General features: G+C 48.9%; 4 protein-coding genes across 7 annotated transcripts in view; 2 read left to right on the top strand and 2 right to left on the bottom strand.

Annotated features, from left to right (window-relative positions):
• The window catches only part of DMC1 (DNA meiotic recombinase 1), a 31931-nt gene extending 26728 nt beyond the window's left edge, over positions 1-5203 (bottom strand). Inside the window, exons 1-2 of the mRNA XM_051785057.1 lie at positions 5099-5203; positions 1876-2024 (exon numbers count right to left, since the gene is read on the bottom strand). Coding sequence (XP_051641017.1) covers positions 1876-2024; positions 5099-5203 — 254 coding nt within the window. The remainder of the gene's footprint in view (positions 1-1875; positions 2025-5098) is intronic.
• Positions 5204-5266: 63 nt separating this feature from the next.
• Positions 5267-8649, top strand: CBY1 (chibby family member 1, beta catenin antagonist). Of its 3 annotated transcripts, none has more exons than XM_051785068.1 (5): positions 5267-5376; positions 6118-6228; positions 6920-7025; positions 7110-7225; positions 8089-8649. In XM_051785068.1, the coding sequence occupies exons 2-5, from the start codon at positions 6151-6153 to the stop codon at positions 8167-8169; spliced, it is 381 nt and encodes a 126-aa protein (XP_051641028.1). In that variant the 5' UTR covers positions 5267-5376; positions 6118-6150; the 3' UTR covers positions 8170-8649. The 3 variants fall into 3 exon arrangements, with proteins under 3 accessions (XP_051641028.1, XP_051641027.1, XP_051641026.1); XM_051785067.1 differs by lacking the exon at positions 5267-5376 and adding an exon at positions 5438-5747; XM_051785066.1 differs by lacking the exon at positions 5267-5376 and adding an exon at positions 5440-5730.
• A 121-nt stretch (positions 8650-8770) lies between these two features.
• TOMM22 (translocase of outer mitochondrial membrane 22) lies at positions 8771-10641 on the top strand. The gene is made up of 4 exons (XM_051785065.1): positions 8771-8935; positions 9038-9156; positions 9432-9549; positions 9898-10641. Exons 1-4 carry the CDS (start codon positions 8825-8827, stop codon positions 9970-9972), a joined length of 423 nt encoding a protein of 140 aa, XP_051641025.1. The 5' UTR covers positions 8771-8824; the 3' UTR covers positions 9973-10641.
• Positions 10642-12300: 1659 nt separating this feature from the next.
• Positions 12301-21375, bottom strand: JOSD1 (Josephin domain containing 1). Of its 2 annotated transcripts, none has more exons than XM_051785064.1 (5): positions 20945-21375; positions 19675-20491; positions 14977-15105; positions 14665-14859; positions 12301-13287 (listed from the first exon to the last, which is right to left on the bottom strand). In XM_051785064.1, exons 2-5 carry the CDS (start codon positions 19857-19859, stop codon positions 13188-13190), a joined length of 609 nt encoding a protein of 202 aa, XP_051641024.1. In that variant the 5' UTR covers positions 19860-20491; positions 20945-21375; the 3' UTR covers positions 12301-13187. The 2 variants fall into 2 exon arrangements, with proteins under 2 accessions (XP_051641024.1, XP_051641023.1); XM_051785063.1 differs by lacking the exon at positions 20945-21375 and adding an exon at positions 20849-20927.
• Between the last annotated feature and the right edge of the window lie 344 nt (positions 21376-21719).

Below are 21719 nucleotides of genomic sequence, written 5' to 3'. Positions count from 1 at the left end.
GTTCCCATGACTTTGGTGACAGCGGATTGTTCATCTTGAATTTTTCTGGTTCCAGCTGAGAATAGTCTCCAGTTCTTGGAGTTGATGCCTAAGTGAAGGCATAGAAGGAACAGTGAAAGAACATGGAAGAAGAAAGAATATTTAGCACTTCTTTCTGATCTCCATAGTGTGCTATACACATTGAGCTTCACAGTATCTCACTTGTTTGTATGGACAAAGCACAGCTGATGTTCACCTATGGCCTGATATAAAATCAGCTTAGAAGGGGATTTAGAATACAGGCCCTGTTTGCTCTCCCTTATAAACAACACAGCAGCAAAGCCTGAAGGTTGAACATCTTGTCTCCAGCATCTGCCAGCTGTGAAGGGTTACAACAGAGCACAAAACACCAACGCATACGCAGAGATCCTTGAGACCCTTTCACTGCTATTCCCTTTCCCTGCATCCGCTCATCAGGAACTTACAGACTGGAGGTTTAATATTTCATCATTTCGTAGAAAGGACATGTTAAGTGATCCATGGAAACAGATGACTGTGAAAGTAAGAGACAAAAAGAAGAAGGAAAATACAGATGTGGAAGCAAGCAAAGAGTAGCCAGGTAATAGGAACAGAGTGAAATAGAGCTTAACACGAGTTTTCACTGCTGTGTGAGCAGCACGTATTCTCTGAGCCTTCAGTATCCCAGTCACTAAGGACAGCCTCGTGGCAAACTCTGTCAGGAAGTGATGGATTCTTTCCAGAGTGCGTGAGTGGCTCAACTGCCTGTGTATTTGTGTAAACTCTTTAAAGTGAATAGTGTGGCCAGAACGGTGAGTGGTGATCGGAAAACCTCAGAGGCCTGGGAACTTTGCATACATCGTCATGGCTTCATTTATGCTTTTTCTGCTTCTTAGAGCAGAGGATATGTGTTTTACACATTAGTACATATAAGAAAAGGTCCAAGTAAACAAATGTAAACATGTAAAATGCATATGTGTGAATTCAGGGAAGGAGGGCAGGAACTGGGTTTGAAAGAGAAGGGGCTACAGCTTGCAGGAGCCGCATTTCCTGCAAGGAGCAAAACTATTCTCACCTATCATCCATTCTGAAATTGCATTACAAAGCTCATCAGCACTGAAACATGATCTTGGGAAAACAGCACAGAAGCAGATATACAAGGCTTGACTCAGCAATGAAGAGAAAAAAATAGGGTTTAAGGGAAAAAAAAGGCAACTCTAAATACTTTTTAGTTAAGAGATCATGGACACACTGTTCTTTTGAATAACAAAAACTACATTTCAGCCAAAGCAATGACTGCAGCTTTGAAGAGCCAATAATTAAGGAAAGAAGTACATGATTTGGTAAAAAAGAAAGGATGAAAACATTTCTTCCCCCTTTCTTTAAAGGTCATGTTAGCAAAACAGAACAATCAGACAGACTGTTAGTGCAGATATTTAGAACTTTTCGGAGACAATAAAAGCCAGCTGTGAAAAGTGAAAGAAAATTAAGAACCCAGGAATAAGTAACTAAAAGAGAGAAGGCAGAGGCAAAGAAGGGGAAGGCATATTCATTGGGTAATAGAGGGCAGACGGGAGTGACTAGAAGTCAAACCTGTGCTTTACTTCATTTTATTATTTTACTTAAGTCACTAAGAGCTTTACTATCCAGAAGACAAAGGCATGAACTTTCCTGGCTGTCACTGAGGGATTCAATGCAGGGATACCATCTGTGACACTCCATTATTCCCAGAAGTTACAGTACAACTAATAGTTGGATATTAGGATTCCTGCAATAATAATAGATTCTAATAATAGGTGCCTGCACAGTACTCTGAAAATCTATGTTTATAGATAAGTATTAATTTCAGATTACTCCTGTGGGGATAGGTTTCTCTACCTCTTTTTGCTGTCCTTGTGCTTTCTTTGCCTAGCCGTAAGCACTGGAACGAGGGCCTCCTGGTGGTGGAATCGGCGGCAGTCAAGCAGGAGGAAAGCACAATTCTTTGCAAAGCGGTGAAACGGCTGTTCTTTTATCTCTTGAGTTGGCTATAATGAAAAGAAGAAACACAGAGAGAAAAAGATGTGTCTGCTTTGTCAGTAAAATATAGGTGATGTATTTAATATCTAGGATACTAAAAGAAGGGATGTCCTTAACTGCAGAGCACTGAGGCAACAGGAATTACCTCACTACTGAAAAAAATTTAATTGGGCAGGGAATTAATTTCACTATCCCAAAATAGGTTTTATAGGTCTCAAAATCAGTCTCATTTAGCCCACCAGGCAATGTAGCAAGTTTCAAGCAGCAATAATTACAATAAATACTCTTTTTTACATCAGAGTAAGCTTAGAGTAAGCCTACTGAACTCACCAGTCAGTGGGGGTTCCCTAAAATTATTGATATAACAGAGAACAATAATAATCCCATAGTGTATATGAAAAAAGGCAAGAGAAACACTATGGAGTTAAAAGCAGCTCTGAGACTACCTAAGCTGTAGATTCTCTATCGCCTGTGAACCAAAAAAGCTGAAGAAGATGCTCCAAATTAGGCTACCAAGAACAGCTTGGGTCTATTCCAAAACTTCCACATTGCCATGTGCTGCAGCCCTATCTTCATCCTGTCAATCTCCCAGCCTTCCACCAGTGTTCCCAAAGATGTCTTCGTGAGAACATACACAGCTTCCTTGCACAATGACTGTGATATGCAGTTTCTTCACCATTTAATGAGCTTTTGCAGGACCTAAGTGATCTCTAGTTATTGTCCCGGCAGAGAGTGTGTGTGCTAGGCATTCACTTCCCCACAAAGCAACAGGCACAAAAGGATGCACTGTGCTATGCCATGATGCTTTTAGCATCGTTCAAAATCATATGTCAAACTACCCCCTGGCAGGAGAACAATGCAATACATCGAGAGGCAATGCTTGAAACAGCAATGGTCAGCTCTTGTCTCAGTATCTACCTGATGTGAGCAGAGAAACAACTATGAAAAGCTGCTGCCAGAATAGCCCAGGAGGTTGGTGCAGCAAGGAAATTCCACAGCATTTTTCAAGGAAATGGAGTCTGGCAAGAAATGAAACTTAGTAATGCCATGCCAAAGAAGAAAGATTCCTTAAGCAAATCACAGCGGAAATCAGACACTGAACCTCTTTCTCTCAGTCTCCAGGAGAAGCTTTCTGAACTCTCATTCACAAGCCCTACCAACTGTGAGACTATTCACACAGGTATTACCCACCATGCACACAGCCATCAGGCACACACAGAAGGAAGCATTCACCCCATGTGCCAAAGTAGTAGGGTTGGGCTGCCTGGCCTTTTCAGAGTCTCTGCTCCACAGAAAGAGGCTGTCAGGGAATCACGGTGAGACCCTGGATACATGAGACAGTTTAATTTTACAGTAACTATAATATATTACTTCAATACTCATCCTGCTCAGTGCAAGGAGAACTCAGGCAACAAGTGGGCTGAAACATAGAGGTTTCTTCTAGGAAGGTGAACAATACTCCCCCTGTGTTATTGGCAGGGCATGTCCTGACCGGCGCTTCTTGACATCTGTCATTGGTCCCCCTCCCACCCCCGCAATAAAAACCCCTTAAGTGTTTACAAAGGAAACATATGTGCCTTTGTTTCTGAGCAACTCAGGGAGATGCATCTCTCACCTGGAGCTCTTCAGGTCTGAGTATCTGTTTGGAAACTCAGAAATTTTCAGTGCATATAATGAATGAAAAAGAAGAAAGTGAGTGTTAAGATCTCAGCCCCTCACTATCCTATGTGGTCTTTGGCTCTTATAAGCACCCAGGATAGCTGCATTTTTTTTTCAGTTCAAAATTCTAATTCTACATTCTCTCAGCTTTTCTTCCAAGACTCTTGCCCTCATTTATCTGGACCTTCATATTTCTTATCCAATGGGTATTAAATGCTGATGGAAGCCATGACTACTTCACAAAGACTTTGCTCAGAATGGCAAGTTTTTAGTCTACTTTTAAGGGTGTTTGTTTCCCCACATACAATATAATCACTTCTCTTACTGCAAAAATCACTAATTTCCAGTGCACAGACTCTGGTACACCAGGTCAGAAGGCCACTGTGTTTATAGCATGTATCCTGCAAGAAACAGACATTGCTTAACTGGACTACCAGAAGATAGTGCAGCACCAGAGATTTTTCTTGTCTCTAGACACCGGGTTTAATTGTGGTATCTTTTCAATTTTCATTCCAAGTGAATCATTTTCTGGTTCACTTCAGGCAGGGTGCCAATTAAGCACTCTGAGAATGAAAGACTGTTGGATTTTTTTTTTCCCCTGGAGTATTAATACATGTACAAACCAAAGTAAAAGGTTGGTGATTTTCTTCTTTTCTTCTCCTTTTATCTGCCTGGGCCCCCCCCTTTTTTTTCTTCTTTTCTTTACTGTTCCCTTTTAACCAAAGTCAGCATCTTAGTATCTCATTCATCTAAAATTTTCAGGAAAGCCCCAGGAAGTCCTCAACAGAAGCTTTTCTAACAATGAAGCAAGTAAATTCAGATCACTAAATTCTAACATATTGGAGAATTATTTTATAATTTAGGAATGGCATTTTGCCCCTGCAATATAAAAAGTACTGGTGATATCTGCTACATACCCCTGCTGTTCATTTAAAATATTATCCAAACTAACTGCCACAGCCACCTCCTGTGGAATACAAGCCAGCAAGTAACACAATAAAACTAAATGTATTCCATCATGTGCTGAAAGGGAGGACTTTGCAACGTGTGCAGGAAATCAGGACGCTGGGACTGCTTCAGAGAAAGGCATGTGAGGAGCTGCTCCTGTGAAGTCACTGTGCCTGGAGGTGTGTAAGGAAAGACTGGACGTGGCACTTGGTGCCATGGTCTAGTTGACACGGTGGAGTTCGGGCATGGGTTGGACTCGATGATCTCAGAGGTCTTTTCCAACCTAATTGATTCTGTGGTTCTGTGGGATACTTCCCTCCTCAGCTCCTCACCCATCATCCCCTGAACACACGCAGTCCAGGACTCCAGACCTCCTCCACTTTTTCTCCCATGTTCCCAAGCAAGGAGGGGTTCTCTGCCTAACGTCTTATAGGTATTTATCTGAAAAACAAACAAACAAACAAAAAAAACCCACCCAAAAGAATTTTAGAAAGTCTTCCAACCGACTCAAGCATTTTCGGGAGGGTGCCAGGGAAAGCGCGGATAGCACATCACAACTTTGACGCGAGAAGAGCCCCATCCCCACCGCCCCAGCCACTCCGCCCCCGTCTTCCCCGACCACGGGAGGCGGAGCGGACCGGCGGATCCCGTCGCCACGGCAACGCGGCGGCCGCAAACTGCTCCCGGGACACGCGGCGGATCCCACTGGGGACGGACGGGGAGCGCCGGGAGCCAGCGCGGCCCAACGGAGAGGTGCGGCCCCCCCCCCCCCCCCCGTCATTGAGGCGAAGCCCGATGGAACAGCCCGGCCCAACCGCCCCCGCAGCGCGGGGCTGACCCTACCACTGCGGGGCGGGGGTGTTCCTCGTCGGTTCTGCTCTCGCCGAGCCCGCTGCTTTCGCCAGTGAGATGCCGGGAGGGAAAACAGAACAAAGGAGCATCCCGATGGCGGCCCGTGCGGGGAATAACGCCCTGCGGTGCTCCTCTCGCAGCTCCTCGGCGTGCCCGTAGGGTGGTACGGCCCGTGCCCAGCCGGTGCCGGGGGATACCGCGCGGCGCGGGGGATACCGGCCGAGGGCAGGGGGCGCGGGCAGGGAGGGGACACAGGTGAGGAGAGGGCACTGGTTGGGAGGGGGCACAGGTGAGGGCTGGGGGGGCTGTGACACTTTGCACCCTCTGTCCCCCATCCCAGCTTGTTCACGTGGCAACAGAGGTGCGACGGAGGTGCCCGTGGAGGGCCGGTGCTGCCGGGCAGTGGTGGCGGGTGGGCAGCCAGGTACCCCCCAAACCGCCATCTCAGCCTCTCTGAGAGCCAGGGGGGCACTGCCTGGGGAGAAAGGGTGCGAGGGCTGGTGTTGGGTGGAAACCGGGCAGCGTCAGTGCTGGAAAATGGGCAGCTGAAGCAAACCTCTCCCCTGCCAACGTAGCTGCCTTGTCACATCACTGCTCCTGTCCCACAGCCTCAGACCAGCCCTATCCCTCCTGCTCTTTCAGGGAGCCTCCTGGAAGCCCGGCCAGCAGCACGTGATGCCCCTGTTTGGGAACTCCTTCAGCCCGAAGAAGACCCCCCCCAGGAAATGGGTCTCTCTCTCCAACCTGCACTTTGTGAGTCCCAGTGCCCATGGTTTGCTGCAGGAGTACTTGCTTGGTAACCGGGGTGGGTGGCTCCTGCTGTGAGTACCGTAACCCTTACAAGAGCTCCCAGCTTCTTCTGGGAGAGGACAAAGTTCTTCACCCAGAGGGTGGTCAGGCACTCGAACAGGCTCCCCAGAGAAGTGGTCACGCCACCAAGCCTGACAGAGTTCAAGAAGCATTTGTACAACACTCTCAGACATGTGGTGTGACTCTTGGAGCTGTCCTGTGCAGGACCAGAAGTTGGACTCGATCCCCGTGGGGTCCTTCCAACTCAGGATATTCTATGATTCCAGCTGTGCTGCTCTATTCCTGCAGTGCAGCCCCATTTCTGATCACCGGTGACCATATATAAAACTAGAAATGGAATAGCTCAGGGAAAGATCATTGTTACCCTACATGCAGTCCAGAACCATTTCACTGAAAACTCCTCACCAGTGGTCTTCAAACCCAGGGAGATGAGTGTGTGTTTGGGTGGGAGAAAGTGCAGGGATGGTGGTGAGAAGCCAGTTGTCTACTGCAGCAGTACATGACCAAGCAGGATTCCAGGATCCAGGGCCATTTGGACCAGCATCTTCCATTTTAATGCCAGTCACTAAGAAATGGGAGAGCAGGGGGTGGCTTGGAATTCTGCGGAATGCTGAGTGTGATCTTCTCCCTGCAGATGGATAGATCCACCCGTGAGGTTGAGCTGGGCCTGGAGTACGGCACCCCCTCCATGAACCTTGCTGGCCAGAACCTGAAGTTTGAAAATGGCCAGTGGGTGTCAGGTAGAGTGCAGCTCAGCTTGTTTTGGTCTGAAGTAGCCACGGTTGGCTGACAATCTATATTTTGACCTCTTTCTTTCCTCCCAGAATCAGGAAGCTTCACGGGGGATCGCAGGGAATTGCAGCGCTTGCGCAAACGAAACCAGCAGCTAGAGGAAGAAAACAACCTCCTTCGGCTGAAGGTGGATATTCTGCTGGACATGGTGAGTCTTCACCCTATTCCTGCCTGCCCATAGCAGTGGAGATTCCTCGGGGAAGGGCCAAGTGAAGGGTGCTGGGACTGCTGAAGGAGGCTGCTCCCACTGCACCTTGCTTTCTGCCTTACCCTGCTGTGCAGCATTCATGTAACAGTGAAGTGACTGTGGGAGTAGAGGCTGATCTGCTCTGTGAGGAGAGAGAAAGGTTCCCCCTGCACCAGAGCTTGTTGTGAATGCTGTGGCTGAGGAGAGGGCAGCGCCTGCAAGCGCCATGTCTCCTCTTTCCCCTTCTGCACGGAGAATGGCATTTTTCTTGCCACTCTGGCCTCTGCCCTAACTGTGAAACTGAGTTATAACCACCCTCTCTGGTCACAGAGGATTAAAACTTCCATCTGCTGTCACGAGGGACATGACATCTGTTCTGTGTTTAAACTTGTGGATGAAATAATTCCCAAGCCCTAAATAAACCAAAATTCAGCCTTATCCTAAGATCACAACTTTTGTGCTTAAAATCTGGAGAGACTTTCAGTGAAATAGAACACGTGTATTCTCCGTCTATTAAGTGATTTAGCCTTTATGTCAGTCTGGACAAATACTCATTCCTTTATTTTCCTTCCTTACTCTTCACATGTTTTGAAACTGGCAAGTGGCTTTTGTGGCTGGAGCACTGAGCAGAAACCCTAGCTGTTCTCCAGGTTTTCCGGGTGATCTCAGTGAAGTGTGACATGGCAGCTTCCCCCTTGCTCAATAGGAACAAATTCCCTTCTGCAGGTCCTGGCTCGCAGTGGCAAATTTCAACTGTGCTGTGAAGTCAGAGAAGCCTCACAAGCTTTTAACTCACTCTTGTCATCATTTGCTATGCGTTGCAGCTCTCCGAGACCACCGCTGAGTCCCACCTGATGGAGAAGGAGCTGGAGGAGCTGAAGCAGCACAGCCGGAGGAGGAAGTGAAGAAGAGGTGGCTGGAGAATGGGGCTGGCTCTGGGTCTTGGCACACAGGATGCCAGGGCCAGCTTGGGCCTCCCAGCCACGTTGGTACTGTGTGTAGGTACTTTGTTTCATGGGACCAAGAGTGACGAGATGCCTCCAGCATTGTGCGGTGCCGTGATGTTGCTGATGGTTGGTTTGGCACCGCAGCACTGTTAAAATTAACACGTTTTTTCTCAGAGCACTTTACCTTGCAGCAACCCAGCATAGATACCCTTCTCTCCAAGGCAGCCGGACAAGGGCGGTGGAGAAGATCCCTCTCCGTGCGGGCTCCTCCTTGCCTTAGGAAGGCAGGGAAACCCCTGCCCCCTCCAGCCTGTCCCCCCATGGGGAGCCCGCGGAGGCTCGTACAAGCCTCGCCGCCTGCCTTGGGCGAGCGGGATGCTGGAGTTGCTCGTTCTCGAGGGTTTTGCATAATCTACATAAAACCTCGCCTTTAAAACACGTTTCTGTGGGTGTTTGTGTCGGGTCGCGCTGCGCTGGGGCGGCCGGGCGGGGGGCGGCCATCATTCCTCCGCGCCGCCAGGGGCCGCTGCCTCGCCCGGGCCGGGCGGCGGGAGGGCCGCCCCGCTTCCGGCGGCGCTCCGCCCGCCGCTCCCCTCCGTCCTGTCTGGTGGCGATGGCGGCCGCGGCGTCCCTGTCCCCGGAGGAGCTGCTGCCCAAGGGCGGCGCGGGCAAGGCCGAGGAGCTGGAAGACGAGCTGGAGGAAGAAGAGGAGGACGACGAGGAGGTATCAGGGCGAGCGGCGGCGTGGCGGGCCGGGCGGGCCGGGCGGGCGCGGTGACCCCGCGGGGCCGGGCGGCAGGGCCTGACACGCTGGTGCCGCCCGCAGCTGGACGAGACGCTGGCGGAGCGGCTGTGGGGGCTCACGGAGATGTTCCCCGAGAGCGTGCGATCGGCGGCCGGGGCCACGTTCGACCTGTCGCTGACGGTAGCGCAGAAGATGTACAGGTGAGGGGGCGGCGGGAGCCCCTCGAAGCGGGCCCGGCTGGCGCGGGGCGGCTTTGGCCGCGGGTAGCGCAGTGCGGGGCCGGCGGGCAGCGGCAGGGCCGCGCTTTGTTTCTGGGCGGCGCGAGGAGGGCGGGGGTAAGGTGCCACCTGGAGCTCGGGGGTGGATTTGGGGGAAGGTTTTTGCCCGTGGCGCAGAAGGGAAGCGTGGGAAGGGAAGTGGGTAAGAAGTGACTAAAGAACTGATTCTAAATCCTAATGTTCTTTCTCCTTGCTAGATTCTCTAGGGCAGCTCTGTGGATTGGGACCACCTCCTTCATGATTCTGGTTCTTCCTGTCGTCTTTGAAACGGAAAAACTGCAGATGGAGCAACAGCAGCAGCTGCAGCAGCGACAGGTGAGGCAGGAACAGCCCAGCCCTCTCTCCTAGCCCTGCAAAGTCGGCTGGGAGTGCCAGTGCCTCCCCCTGTGACCAGCTGCTGCGGGAGAGGAGTGCACTGTTACACACTGTGGCCTCACTCATCCCACCAGATTCTCCAGCTGGATGTTCCAGTGGGACAATCTGGCAAGCACAACCTGGCTTTCTCCAGCTGAGATAGGCTTTGAGGGGCTGGAATAGCTGAAACAGGGGCTGTGGTCAGACACTGACCTCGGCTGTGGCACTGCCAGTACCTGTAGGAGGGGGGACAGGGTGGGAATCCTTCCTGTGTCCTTGAAGCCACTCAACCAATTGTTTTCCTTTCAGATCCTCCTTGGACCCAACGCAGGGCTCTCAGGGGGAATGCCAGGGGCCCTGCCTCCGCTGTCTGGAAAAATCTAATTTGCAGAAGCTGAGTTGGATTCATATCAAGTGGGAAGACCTCGCGATTATGATATATTGAACTGTTGATTTGTTGGGTCAGGGCATTTTTTCCTTTTGTTTGTTTTTGGTTTTGGTTCTCCTTTGGGACATTGACCTGTTCACAACGAGGGGGGGAAGCCCCTCCTCTGGACCTGATGACGGTTCCTGTCTGCATCCCCCCTCCTGTAGAAATCATGAGTATTTCCTTTTATTCAATCACTATGCCATAACCAGGTACTGACTTGGACTGGGGGAGCTCCTCTGCCAGCTTCCTTGCCCCTGCCCCCCCAGAACCACCCTGGGGCACAGGTCAAGCTTTGAAAAGCAGCAGTCAGAGAGGACAAATTCCTTCCTGCCTGACTCGGAGCTGAAGGACACCGGTGGCAGGAGTGACTTTTGCAGCAGAGGAAGGAGGGGTGCAGGTGGCAATCCATACCCCATGGAAAACACTCTTTGGGAAGATGTGTCTGCAGAAACACTTTCACTGTAGCTCTGTGTGTGTGTGAGAACAGAGGGAGCAGCAGGCCAGGTTTGAGACGATCACATCCACGCAGATTCTCTGCCTCATAAAGTAGAACTTCAGATATCAGCTGCGTATTTTTTTGTATGGAATATTAAATAAATCCAACCTGAGCAGTGTGATTTTAATAGATGTCCTTGAGGGAGGCTCAGTTCTTTCAGAGCTGTTGGGAGCTTTGTGTGTAGGGACCTCTCCATTTCATGCACTTCCTGGCAACGGGGAAGGGACTGACATGGCTCTGTCACCCTCAGAGTGGGGGGGAAGCCTTACATGGCTTAAGGGAGTTCTCAGGGAGGTGCTCAGCACTGGTGACCAACGTTCAAGGCTCTAAACTCACAGAAAGGTGGTGGTTTTATAACCAAAGAAAAAAATTTATTTATCCTTTACATACTTTGTTACAGAACAATTCAGTTGAACATACAGAAGTGATAGGACATTTATATGGAAACTTTTTTTTTTCCATTTTTAATATTTGGTTAAACAAAATACATCTCTGTAAACAAACCCAAGACAAGGCTCTAACAAAACCAAACAAGCAAGAAAACAAACAGGGGCTTCCCCACTCCTGAGCGGTGGGAGTGGACCGGCTCACCCACCCTTGGGCACGGCAGCCTCGCCTCCCACAGGGGTGTGATCGTACACTTTCCCTTTACCTGAGCAGCTGGATCACACTGTTTCCCCCCCATGGGAAGCAGCTGATGTACAAGGAGAGGAGAGTAGCCCCAAAGTATTTTAAAACATCTTTGCATATTGTGCACTGTCCATTGGCTTGCAGTTTCCATGCAAACGGTTTTTCTCCAAAGTGCAACTTCAATCAGCATAGAAAACGTTGCTGTTGAGATATATTTTTACCCCTCTTGAAGAAATGGCTTCAAGTCAGGAGCAGAATGCCTGCAGGCTGCACATCCTGCCTGGAAAGTGTTTAAAAACTCTGCCAGCTGGTATTGGTCATTGGAATGTGTTACGAAATACGACTTTTTAAAACGTAAGAGCCGTTTGCCCTTTACTGTGGGAGGCTGTGCTCAAAGGACTGCAAAACAGTGCTTGCCAGATGTCCAGGGGGCAGTGAACACCATCATCCCGTCCTCTCATGGCCTCTCTGCTGGGAAGGTGCCATTTTGGTGGTCTTTCAGCTTCGAGCACCCACTCATGCATTTGCAGAGCTCTGAAGAGAAAAATAACTGAGAAAAGATCATTACAAGCCCTCCTTTCACCAGCTCGAACATCAGTAATGAGACCTTCCTGCACGATGGAGCAGGATCCTTCGAGCTCCATCAGGTACCAGAGGCTGCTGTTCAACTCAGACATGTAAAGAGGGAAGCAAACAGCAGCTCAGCCAGGAAGTGCTAAACAGAATGAAGTCTGTTCCAAATTCAGCATTACCACCTCCTGCCATGGAAGGCATGGCTGAGCTACGGCTCATCTGGGTGACTGGGAACAGCCGGTAGGGATTCTGCTTAGAGTCTCCATGTCTAGTCACTCTTCCCCACAGAAGGCAGGAAAAAGCAATTCATCCATTAATGGAATGTTTGTGGGCCAACACTAAAGGGGAGATTGGTTCAACTACCAAGTCAGGGTGTCTCTAATGCCTGAAAGTTCTGGTGGACCCTCTGCAGCTCCCACGCCAGTGGCTACTAACTATGAAAGGGCAAACCTGTTATGAAGGCTTCTCTCCTCAGCTCATTTTTATTTTGTAACTTGACCCGTTTCTGGGACATTTCACATGACATTCCTGACTATGGGCTAGGCTTCTGAAGAGGGAAATAAAGGGGAATGAAATTTCTCTCAAAACCTCTTCAGCTTTATTCCTCTCTCCAAGCAGCCTCTAAACTGGGTGACCATGCAGAAAACCAAAATAGGTGTTAAAAAATAAAACAAAATAATCCCCCCCCCCTGCACCACAGCACGAAGAAACCCAAGCAGACTATGGCCTCTCTCCAGTCCAGAAACTTGATACTCCTCAGCCTGTGCTTGCTGTTTCCATGTCACCTTAGCCAGCCACACGCTGCCAAAGAACCACTCACCACATACATAAATCCCTGGAGACACTGGGGAAGAATCCTCTAGCTACCCGAAGAATTTCTTGGAAGATGACACTGTTCTTATTATTGTTTCCTAATTTCTGGCACAAACCAGCCCTAAGAAGCAGAGGGTCGTGCTGAGCACCGTACCATTCCTAGTGTTTTGAGTGTCCTGAGAGATCCTTAGGAATTGCAAATGTCTTCATGGTGACTTGTTTTGGAGGGAGAGACTTGTGAAGAGGTGGCAGCATGCTCGGCCCCTGCTCCTCCCTGGCAAGCCCTGGACAGGGCAGGGTCCCACCATACATGGCCTTGAGCCACGTGGGGAAAGGGAGGCCGGAGGTTTCCAGGCACCCTCGCCCCCAGCCCAGTTTTAAAGAGCACGATGCCTTCCCGCTGGCCAAAGGGACGCAGCTCATCCACCTTGCAACTAAAGTGATTGGCTTCCAGTTTCCTCCACTCTGGCCTCAGTTCTTCCCCACCCACCACCCCCAACGTCCTGCGCCATTGCCCTATTGCACCAAGGAAGGAAGAGAAGAGCCTAACAAAGGAAATTCCAGACAGGAAGAGTCAGGGCATCCATTATCCAGGTTTTAGGACATCAGGAGTTTGGTAAAGGGGAAGAGCTGTAGTTGGAGGACAGTCGGTCCAGATCACACGTCAGCTCTCCAGGTCTGATGTGCTTCCACCTCCTCTGGCACCACCAGTAGGAGTTCACAGTTCTTTCCTCTCAGCTGGTGTTTCAAAAATTTCCTATCATAAAGAGAAATAGAAATAAGTGCTACTGAATGTAGAACTCTATCATCTTCTACAACAACTAAATGCAACTAACTATGTAGATGTGACAAGAAATGGGAGAAACACACCCTGCCCAAAGTCTTTAGTTATTTTACAACAGAAAAACCCCCCAAACAAATATTAAACTTGTCCCAATAGATTCAACACAGCTCTGCCCAGAAAACTCTCTCTGAATCAGACAGACATTATCTTAACCTCAGAAGAGAGAAGTCTATATAGATGTCACTTTCCAAGGTAGCAAAAATAGAATTAAAACCAAGTTCAATTTCTTCAGATTTCCAAGATCAAGAATCCCACTGTAATTTAAAATAATTCCAACAAATCTGGTAACACTTGCAGAAAAAAACAGCCCATCATTGAGATGTGCTTATCCCAGGTCATAGCACCTGGTCATTTGACATGGTTCTTTAGCCCCTTTCTGCCCCTCAGCTTTTTCTAATACCAAACTTGGATTACTTCCAATAAATCTGAAAGTCAAATCAATGTTTTCTCTGATACCTTTTGTTCCAGATTTCCAAAACTCCCAATACAGAAAGCCCATATTTACTGCTGAAGAAAAATACACACAGGATAAAATCCACCAGAACCTCTGCACAGTAGTTCCATAAAAACACTCCAGTGTTGCTTTATCCCAGAAGTTCACAGAAGGCTGACATTCCCTTTACCAAGACTTCAATGGCATGGTCAGCTCTGCAAATACTGCTGATGTGCAATCCCTATCTCATCACAAGTCTAGTCAAGACAGCAAGGCTGCTAGTAGGATTCACAACATGATGGAATGGAAACTAAACAACAACCAAGAGCAGGTGAGACTTTATAAAGCATTTACAGCAACTATCTCATGTTAAGATTAAAGAGGGAAGAGGAGCCAAGTCAGTGCTTACATAGGAAAGTGATTTCTAACAAACAGCTTTCACTGCTGTCAGGGATAAGGCTGCACTTTTAGTCTGGAAAGCCTTTTATTGGGAACATACAGTTACTAAAGAGGCAAAGAATGCTGAGACTCTCACATTCAAGGAGGGAGCAGGGCACAGCACATCTTGTTGCAGGGGTCACCCACTAATACCAGACTTGGCCTCTGCCTTTACCACTAATGACAGAGCCAGACACATTAAGAGGCCAAGTCAGGCTCTCCTGAGCTCACAGAGATTGCTGCTGCTGAAAGCATTTCCCTTAGCTCTCTCCAAACGAGGCATAAATCCAAGTGGAAGCACAAGAACTTTATTACTTTCAAATATTTACTACTGAAGGTCAACCATACATGTTTCAATCACTCACTGTTTAAGGACATATTTCTCACCTCCAACAGGGAAAGATTTGAGGAAATCCTACCTGAGCTCACTTTCACCTCCAATCCACTCGGGCACCTTGAGCTTGGAGTCGAGGTTGTAGTAGGTGCCTCCCACCTCCCGGACGCAGATCCAGTGCTGTCGCTTGAGGGGGAGCTTCAAGGGGCCCCAGCAAAGGCTGGAGGGCAGATTCATGATGAAGCCCATCACGTTAGACAGGGCAATGGCGTTAACATCCCTGAAAGAGTGCAGAGAACAAGACAGCAGTAAGATTATGTTCTGGTGCTTTCAGTTCAATCTCTTTCTCATATTTACAAACAGCAGCCACCTCCAGAATTACACAAGTTGTCAGTACCTGCGCTTGTCCCACCAAACCGCCTCGTAGCCTTTGGTCTGAAGGGCTGCCATGATCACGTTCACATCATAGTTCCCATTTCCCAGCATGCTCTTCTTGTGGGGGGTCACCATGGTGTTGGGAGACAGCCTGCAAACAGAACAGGGGACTGCTCTAGCAGGCGTTTGCTGAACCTGTATTCTACAGCCACAAAGGGCTACTTGCTGTACAACCTGAAGGCCATTTTTGGGGGTTTTGTGTTTAAACACAAACTATTCCATTCCCCCTTTTCATTCATCAAAGGGGCTGAGGGGACTAAGTAATGCATTAAGAATAATTTTGGTGTACAAAACCTCCAAAGGTCCTACCTTTGATGCAAAAAGAGACCAAAAAGCTTTCCCCCCCCACTCCCTTGAACTGGTACTTTTTGAAGGATGCTTCAATTATGATTTTTCCTCAATTCACAGTTGGAGTGAATGCCAGTTTGCCATTTAGGACAATGGCTATTACAATTTTGAGAGTTCAACAGTCAACACCGGTCTCGAAGACTGGGTAGGAAAAAGAGGCAGGGGAAGCTGGATGCAGAAAAGGTTGTTCTCCCCACCCTCTCACTGGTAAATGAAAGAAGTATTCAGACACAAAGCTGTGAAGACATTTGCAGCTGGGAGCTCTCTAAAGCACTGCTTTTGCTAGATGGTAAAAAATAACTGTTGCTGTAGGTAACTAAACAGATAATCCTGTTGTGAACAAATCTCTTCAGCTTTGACCTATAAGCTTGCTTAGACATCACTTCCATTACTACAGCATCTGAAAATGCAGAACCGCACTCTATTGTGTTCATCTAATCATAGAATATCCTGAGTTGGAAGGGATCCACAGGGATCGAGTCCAACTCCTGGCCCCCACAGGACTGCCCCAAGAATCACACCATGTGCTGGAGAGCATTTTCCAAACACTTCTTGAACTCTGCCAGCCTTGGTGCTGTGACCACTTCCCTGAGGAGCCTGTTTCAGTGCCCAATCACCCTCTGAGTGAAGAACCTTTTCCTAATATCCAATCTAAACCTCCCCTGACACAACTTCAGGTCATTCACTTGGGTCCTGTCACTGGTCACCAAAAAGGAGAGATCAGTGCCTGTCTCTCCACTTCCCCTTGTGAGGAAGATGTGGACTGCTATGAGGTTACATGCAAAAATAGAAGACAGCTTCAGATAATGGATGTGAGACACAAAACATGGAGATATGTGGCAAAAAACCCTGTTATCCACTTTTATTGTTTTATGCTTCCCCCCTGCCCAAGAAATTTTGTAAGGAGGGAAAATGATGATAGGATGTATTATGATGAAGATGACAGCTGGAAAACCAAGCACAGGGGAAACTGGGAGCAGAGAACAGCAAGGTCATGCAATGCCAATCTAAAGAAAGTCAAGCCTGAGATCAGTTCTGTTGTAATGAGTTGCTCTTTTGATTGGTAAGGACATCCTTAGTTCTGCTGGTGCAAGGTTCAGATTTCATATCATCCAAACACCCACATTTCACCTGCCTCTCCCACCTGTCAACTCCATCCCCCAAAACTCCTAATGTTCCTGCACGTTTTTTGCTTGGCCTTTAGCACAGTGCACATTCTGCAGGCATATTTCATCCAGTGAAAATCCCTCAGCCCTTCTGCATTCCTGCCCTGACAGCATAAGGCATTTGACAAGAAGAAGAACGCAGTGGTTTGAGTAGGGAGTTTCACACCAACCAAGGTCTGAAGACAGGTAGCTTTTGGCTTCAGCTGTGTTTTCCTGCACTGGAGCAGACTGCAGCAAAACAGCATTCTCCCCACAGGAGGGTGGGGAGAACTCGACTATAGAATGGAGAAGAGTCCACAACACCATGGCAAGAGGAAAAGCTGTTAATATCCACAACAGGGCATTTCCGAGTAAGGCAATCACATTTTCAGAGATTCACGGTTTCCAGTCTCAAAGCTCTGCTGCATTTACTGGTCACAGAGATGCAACTGTAGCTTGTCACAGCTCTTCCAGCATCTCCATAAAGTAAGATCACTTGGCTACAACTAATTCCTCAAAATCATTGCTTCATCCTAATTCATGAGCACCAGAAAGCTAGGAAAGCCTCACAATCAAGAAAGCCCTTTGGGTTACAGAAGCACCCTCTCCTTGCACCATACTCCAGATACAACTTTGAGACCTGAAAGAACACATTTATCTTTGTTCCTTCACGGAACTTGCAGAGCTCCAGAAATGAGATTAAGAGACCAGCACAGGTGACAGTCTCAAAGAAATGGCACCTGTGACCAAACCTGCACCAAGAATTGCCTCAATGTCGCTATCCACACACACACTTAAGTAGGGTCCACAATCATCAGCTGAAGGATTCTACTAGATAAGGAATTAAGTTGCCTCCCCAAAGTTGTTGTTTAGTTTTTTTAGTTGGTTTTTTTTTTGGCAGGGGAGGGGGGTGTTTGGGGTTTTTTCGTTTGGTGTTTTTTTTTATCTAGACACTGAGCTGAGAAAGACTGACAAAGCTGGACAGAAATCCAGGTAATCTCAGTCAGAAACTTTCATCAACGTATTGTCTTAACACAAGGGGCTCCAAGATTCCTGTATGCAGCTGTCCTTCCCAATCAGGTCTCAATACACAGACTCCAGTGAAGTGATTTTGTTTGTATCTCCACGCAACACTTGGAGCAGGCAATCTTAATTCCTGCAACAAAAGCCAGAAGAACATCAAAAAGGTATTAAAGAAAAGGGAAGGACTACAAAATCAGAGGGGTGCCTGGAACAAGTTCTGGCATACTCTTGAGATGATAATCATCAAAACTGGCCTTTCACAATAGGATGCAGCAAAACGGAAGCTAATGATTAAGCGATGTGGTTCAATCATTCTCCAAGGGATGTGGTAAAAGCTACAGAAAGCTTAAGTTTACTTGTGATGTCATTACCTTGTCAACACTGGGTTTAAAAATCATACCATAACATTTTTGTAGCTTATTAAAAATATTCATCAGTCTTTTATCAACATACAGAATATGATAAGACACAAAAAAGACAAGCGATATATAAAAGGCAACTAAATCCACGCTTTTTAAAGGCAAATCAAAGAGCTACACAAAAGTAGTAACCCAAAAGAAATGGAAAGGCAGTGGCAATTCTTACACACAGCTTATAGCTCATCCATTTCCAAGAGGAATTTCCATGTATACCTCCATACTACCATAGGGCTGAATCAATCTATCTTCATCTGAATATTAGGATGGAACACCACCAGGTTGGACTCAAAAACAAACTCTCCCTTCTATGGCAAGAGGTCTAGCAAGATTAACATCCCATCTCTTTTTGAGAGGTTTCATGCTGTACACTAATTCCGTCTCACCAAGCCCAACAAAAGCCAACTAATTAGATCATCACACTCCTTCTACCACATGAACTGCCTTTGTTTGCTTCAGGCCAAGAGCAATCCAGCTGTGATTAAGATTCTGACAATTGCTGCTCTAGAACAAAACCACAGTGTCTTTACACTGGACAAAGAGTGCCTTGAGCCTGCCATGGACCAGCAGGAGTTTTATCTACAACACTATTGTAAATAGCATTTCAATCTGATATCTGCTATCTTTGCCAAAGACAGGCATGAGTCAAGTACCAGTTCTGTAAATCTGCCAGTTTTCAGGAGAGCAGTGACAGAGGTGCACAGCTCCCTGCTCATCAGCACAGGGCACCCCGACTGCCTTGTCCCACAATAACTACATAACCATGGGATTTCCTACCATGGTGGGATTTCCTACCTGTCACAAACACAAGATGCTGTCAACTGCTGAGCATAACCTACATGACTTACAACATCTGCAGGCTGAGCATCAAAGGAGACCTCTTTTCCTATATGATCACTTAGCTCCACCAATGAAAGATCACCAGAATTTTTAAAGGCACGAACAGGACAATTTCCACAAAGCATCAAAACAGTGTAAAATAAACACTGAGCAAAGCACCAGCTATTGCACAGGCTACGTTAATAATTTACATTCATCCTTGTAAAACTCAAAACCACTTTAATTATCAGAATTAATTATTGGAATTATTATTATATTAACCACTTTAATTATCGGAAGCTGTTGGGAAACATTTAGCAATGCCACAGAAAAAAGGGGTCCAGCTACTGAAATTAAATCAGGGTCTTGCTGCATGGAAAAAAACCCAACATAATATTTGAAGACCTTCACTGAACCACTCAAATAAGGAGTCACTCATTTTGCAAAGCTGCTAATTTCCAAAAATCTTAGAAGTGTTGTGATACTGAATTTTTATGATGACCCATTTGTCATTCCTGCTGCCTTCATTCTCCCAAGGGAATCCCTAAATGTGTTATTATCATCAAGATAACACATACAAGTCAGGGAACATGGAAGATGGGTAGAAGAGGCATTAAGGTGGGTAGGGAAGAAGACAGCAGTCCAACCCCATGACAGCATCTGCAATAAAGCCCTTGGACCCAAAACTGGCAGCCAGAGTAGGTTAAGAAACAAGTAAAAAGAGAAAGAATTTCTGCATGGAGGAAGAAAAAAAAAGACCGGGTGTAAAAAAAGAAGATATATTCATCTCAAAGCAGTGGCATAGTCTGAATCCCTCCTTTTCTTTACATTTGCCCAAATAAGACCTGAAAATTCCTCCAATCAACAGAGGACAAGGGGTAGTTACCACCAATACAGAGAGTATCCTACCTCTGGAAAATCTCCTGCAGGGTTTCCCTGGTGAAGGCATTGCTGTCCTGGAAGACATTGTTGAGGGCATGGAGGGCGCACAGCTCCCTGCGTTGCTTCTCATGGTAAATGTGCAGTGGTGGTGGCTGGGGTGGCTCTGGCGATTCTGATTTGGTCTTGTCACCTTTCCATGGCACGCAACTCATTTTCTCGATGGGTGGATGTGGAGTAGTTGGTGAGAAATGAAGGAGGCTGAAGTTTCTGCCTCCACAGTCACAACAGCAGCTCACTGCCCCTTTCTTTGGTGGGCTAGCGCTGCTTCCAGCTCACAAACCCTCCTCTTGTGCTTCAGTTTATTCAGTAATTCCCTCTGACAGCTGGTTTTAAAAACCACATGAAGATCTGCAGCATATTTTTCCTCCCTCCTCCCATACCCCATAAAATACTTCCCCTCCCCTTCACAGAAAACAAAAAAAGGGAAAAAAAAAAGTCAAAATATACAATTCCCCTTAGCGTCTAGGTACCAGCTGGAATTTATCACATCGCTCCTTTTCTTCCATCTCCTTTGGTCTACAGTGACAGTAAAAGGGTACCCAGAGCAGGTAAGAAGGAGAAGCCCACCCCAAAGTGCCAAAGTGGTGACGATAAGCCAGCGCCTGGTGCTGCCTATGGGGGCACAGCGTGGTTAAGCACTTATCAGCTGCATTCCTCCATTCCTTTGGGAACGAATGAATCCTGGCAGGAAGATGCCAACAGCTCGGGAAAAGAAACCGCTTCTTGCTAGGCCACGAGAAGCCCAAGTCCAGGCTGCGGGGAAGGCGATTCCTCACAGGTCACCCTGCGCTCCGACAAAGGGAAGTCTCCGTTAGCAACGGGAGGAGGCGGCACAAAGCCCGTGGGAGGGAGGGGAGCACAGGCGGGACCAGCCCCACGGCCTGCCCCGCACCTTCCCACCTCGGCCCTCCCCACCCTGCGCCCTCACAACCACCACAACAACAACAACCCGGGCGGCGGTCGCTTCCCGCTGCCGAGGCCCAGCGAGCACCGCAGCCCACCGCGCTGAGGAGAAGCCCCCGCCTGAACCCCCCCAGTCCCTCGGGGCTCGCGGCCGGGCCGAGGCGCCCGCCCTTCCCTTCGGGAGGGCCCCTCCGGGCCGGGCCGGGCCGGGCCGGTACCGCCGCCGCCGCCTCCTCACCGCCCGCTCGGCCCCTCGGGCCGCCCCCACCGGCGCACGCGCGCGCCGAACCGCGCTCACGCCGCTCTCGCGCACGCACACGCGCGCGGAACCCACCCCCGCCCACCGCACGCGGCCACCGCCGCGCGCAGGCGCGGTCCCACCCCTTCTGACGTCAGCGCCAAAACGAGCCGGGACAGAGCTGAGAGCGGTTTCACCGCCAGGTGAACAAACAAACGCCAGTCCTCCCCCGGTTTCGCTCTGTGCCGCGGGCTGAAGCGTGCGGCGGTGGAGTGGACGTGCGACCAGGCGGAGGACGAGGACGGACGGCTTTCCCTGCCGCTCCGCAGGGGTCACCTGCCGGCCCACAAAGCCCCTCAGCCAGAGAGGTTTCCTCCTTGGCGCTGGCGTCCTGCCTGCCGGCGGGCACCACAGGCGGTCTGAACACCGTGGGCTCGCATGGCATGGAGGCCTTCTGCCAGGAGCCCGGGGCGGAGGAGCCTTTTTCCCACGCCGGGGGCTGTGGTGGAACGCCGGCCCAGGACAGCCAGTCCCGCGGGCTGGAGAGACACCCAGCGCGCCCTCCCCGTGCCATTGGCTCACAAAACTGTCAGTGAAAAATCGCCTCTTTCTCATTGGCTAACCTGAGAGAAAGCCCACCCACTGGGGCGGGCCCTGTGGCAGCCTCTTAGTCCCGCCCCGTCACTCGAGTCTCCGTATCCGATTGGCTGTCGGGGTTGTTTGTCACGAAGCTCAGCCCTCCCATTGGACAGCGCTCCCCGACACGTCGCGCCGGCTGTGTTGTGTGTGTCTGTATGTGTAGCAAACAAGCCGAGCTGGCACTGCTGCTCCCATTGGCTTCGCGCGCTTTGCGGGGGCGCGGCCTCGCGGC

Source organism: Manacus candei, unplaced genomic scaffold (genome assembly GCF_025592945.1).
Source record: "Manacus candei isolate 608988 ecotype Guabito, Panama unplaced genomic scaffold, ASM2559294v1 h1tg000018l, whole genome shotgun sequence".
Taxonomy (NCBI): domain Eukaryota; kingdom Metazoa; phylum Chordata; class Aves; order Passeriformes; family Pipridae; genus Manacus; species Manacus candei.
Note: the sequence above shows the minus strand (reverse complement) of the source record. Positions and strands in the feature narration are given on the sequence as shown.

Coding starts and splice junctions, on each gene's coding strand:
- JOSD1 (XM_051785064.1), bottom strand. CDS start 19,859: ATGAGTTGCGTGCCATGGAAAGGTGACAAGACCAAATCAGAATCGCCA. Junction 15,106..19,674: donor CTGCAGGAGATTTTCCAGAG/GTAGGATACTCT, acceptor TTCTGTTTGCAG/GCTGTCTCCCAACACCATGG. Junction 13,288..14,664: donor GGAGGTGAAAGTGAGCTCAG/GTAGGATTTCCT, acceptor TCTTTATGATAG/GAAATTTTTGAAACACCAGC.
- TOMM22 (XM_051785065.1), top strand. CDS start 8,825: ATGGCGGCCGCGGCGTCCCTGTCCCCGGAGGAGCTGCTGCCCAAGGGC. Junction 8,936..9,037: donor AAGAGGAGGACGACGAGGAG/GTATCAGGGCGA, acceptor TGCCGCCCGCAG/CTGGACGAGACGCTGGCGGA. Junction 9,550..9,897: donor AGCAGCTGCAGCAGCGACAG/GTGAGGCAGGAA, acceptor TTTTCCTTTCAG/ATCCTCCTTGGACCCAACGC.
- CBY1 (XM_051785068.1), top strand. CDS start 6,151: ATGCCCCTGTTTGGGAACTCCTTCAGCCCGAAGAAGACCCCCCCCAGG. Junction 6,229..6,919: donor CTCTCTCCAACCTGCACTTT/GTGAGTCCCAGT, acceptor TTCTCCCTGCAG/ATGGATAGATCCACCCGTGA. Junction 7,226..8,088: donor TGGATATTCTGCTGGACATG/GTGAGTCTTCAC, acceptor TATGCGTTGCAG/CTCTCCGAGACCACCGCTGA.